General features: G+C 42.3%; 1 protein-coding gene across 1 annotated transcript; it reads right to left on the bottom strand.

Moving 5' to 3' along the window:
* Positions 1-378: 378 nt before the first annotated feature.
* LOC132181026 (anthocyanidin 3-O-glucosyltransferase 2-like) lies at positions 379-2,281 on the bottom strand. Its single transcript, XM_059594067.1, has one exon. The coding sequence runs from the start codon at positions 2,227-2,229 to the stop codon at positions 781-783; it is 1,449 nt and encodes a 482-aa protein (XP_059450050.1). The 5' UTR covers positions 2,230-2,281; the 3' UTR covers positions 379-780.
* Positions 2,282-2,537: the final 256 nt, after the last annotated feature.

Here is a 2,537-nt window from a genome sequence, read left to right on the forward strand (position 1 = left end):
TTTTTTTGTTTTTTTGGTAATTTAAGTGTATTAGATTACAAAAATCATCCATACAGAATATTTTGCACCTTAAAATACTAAAGAACATTAACAAACATAACATATTAATGTCAACCTTACAATTAAAACTAACAAAATCAACTAAAATGCTAAAGAACATTAAACAAACATAACAAATTAATCCCAACATTACAATCATCCATACAGAATCAACTAAAATGTTAAAGAACATTAAACAAATATAACATATTAATCTCCACCTCACAATTCCATACATAAAGAACTAACATAATCAAATTAATGATAACACACACATATATATATATATACGCACATATGCATAAATAATTTTTTTTTTTTTTTTAAAAAAAACAAAGCTATATAATATATTTGTTATTATTGAGTAAATGAGTAATGTTGATTATATATTATTATTTGTTACTTGATAAAAAATATACGAGCCGAGCCTAATAAGCGAGGCGAGCCTTATACGAGCCGAGCTCACGAGCTACTCACGAGCTTAGCCGAGTCGAGCCGAGCTTGCTTCGTTTAATATTCAAGCCAGGATTTGTGTTCACGAAGCGCTTCATTTAATATTCGAGTCGAGTACGAGCCGAGCTTATGCGAGCCGAGCCCGAGCTTGCTCGCAAGACGCTTCGCTCACTTAACAGCCTTAGTTATGGTACCAGCTTTAACACCGATGCTAATTACGATGCATTGATAAAGGAAAAAAACAGAAAGAGAAAACCTTGAAAGTTGAAAAGGTGCATCAATCTTTCACTACAACGTTGATTCAACATTGTTTCCCAGCATACTCTCAATCAACCGTCCAATTGAAGCAAAAGAAGATCCGCCGTTCACTACAGCCTTCCTACTCTTTTCACTCATCTCTTTCACCCTCTTCCTCACCTCACTCTCACCGTCCATCAAACACTTGACTGCCTTTTCAATCTCCTCCGCCGCCACAACCTCACCCCCGAGCCTATAATCCAATTTCAGCTCCACAGCTAAACCCAGATCCCTCACCATCAGAAAGGAATTGATTTGCTGCTCCGCGTAAATCGGCCACGCGGCAATAGGCACGCCATGCCACAGGCTCTCCAAGATCGAGTTCCACCCACAATGCGATACGAACCCTCCGATTGCCTTGTGGGCCAGGACCTCCACTTGTGGGGCCCACCCACATATCATTCCGATTTCTCTCGTCCTTTCCAGGAATCCTACGGGTAAGACCTCCTCGAGATTCGGCCTATCTGACGGCGCTGCAACCTTCTCACCTGGTGGGGATTCCAAAGAATCCAAACGCACGGACCAGATGAACCGGTGCCCACTCCGCTCGAGCGCAAGCGCGGTCTCCTTCAACTGCGGCGCACTGAAGCTCCCCCAGCTCCCAAAACATAAGAACACCACGGATGATGGAGGCTGATCGTCGAGCCACTTCCTGATCTTCTCATGTTCCGCCTCATTCGCCTCCGAATTTATCTCACCCTTGAGGTTAATTAACGGCCCAACTCCGTAAACAGGAGGGATCCCATCAGCCAAAAACGAGCTGAACGCATGGGATTCCAGCTCATGAAACGAATTGACGAGAATACCGTTGGCCTCTTTGTACTTTCTACCATGATTGACCATGGAGATGTACCCACCTTCTTTGTTGAAAGCGAATGAAGGCAAAGCGCTAGAAGGAACCGAGTTGACATAACTCGGTATGATGGACGACTCAGGATCCGACTCACTAAACTCGACACCGACCTGGTCATGCCGGGTCGGAAGGTAGAGCATGTAGCCAAGAAAGGCTGCATTACTAGGGTAGTACACATAAGATGGGACACCGAGCTCGTGTGCCACGTCGATCATGGCGGTGCAAAACATATCCACCACCAACCCGGCAAGCGGAATGGAATTGGATAACACGCTGCCGATGATAGCTTCTTTGACATGGGATTTGTGGCTTTCAATGAAATCGGTGACAAATTTTTCAACAGAGCTGAGGAAAACCTCTCCCGGAGGAGGATCTACTGGGGGAAGAAGAATACATTTTATGCGGGTGTGGGAGGCAGTGATTGATTGAATGAAGGCATCCAAGATGTTCGCAAATGGTGACTTTATGACGAGAACGGTGATGGAGAGACGATCATCCCGTTCAATCAAACACTTTGCGAACTCGATTAATGATACGAGGTGACCGACTCCAGGGGCAGGGACGAACACGAGCTCTGCTCTCCTCATCTGTCAATCTTAATTGATTACTGGTTGCGACGTGATCGATGATCCCCTTTTATATTATCTTTCATGTAGTGCGGAATAATAATAATCTTTTTCAGTAACTTGTAAAAGAAGAAATGAAAAAGGTTTTTTTTTTTTTTTTTTGCCAAAATAAATGAAAAGGTGGGTAGATTATAAAAAGGGAAAAAGAAAAGTGTTTTGGTCGTATTGATACTTCCGATGAGATGTCTATTCTTTGCCTCATTGATAGGATCTCTTTAATATTCTCAAAATTATACTCTTGATATTTTTGTTAATGTTCTTTTTAATAT

The sequence above is a fragment of the Corylus avellana genome, chromosome ca5 (assembly GCF_901000735.1).
Source record: "Corylus avellana chromosome ca5, CavTom2PMs-1.0".
NCBI lineage: Eukaryota > Viridiplantae > Streptophyta > Magnoliopsida > Fagales > Betulaceae > Corylus > Corylus avellana.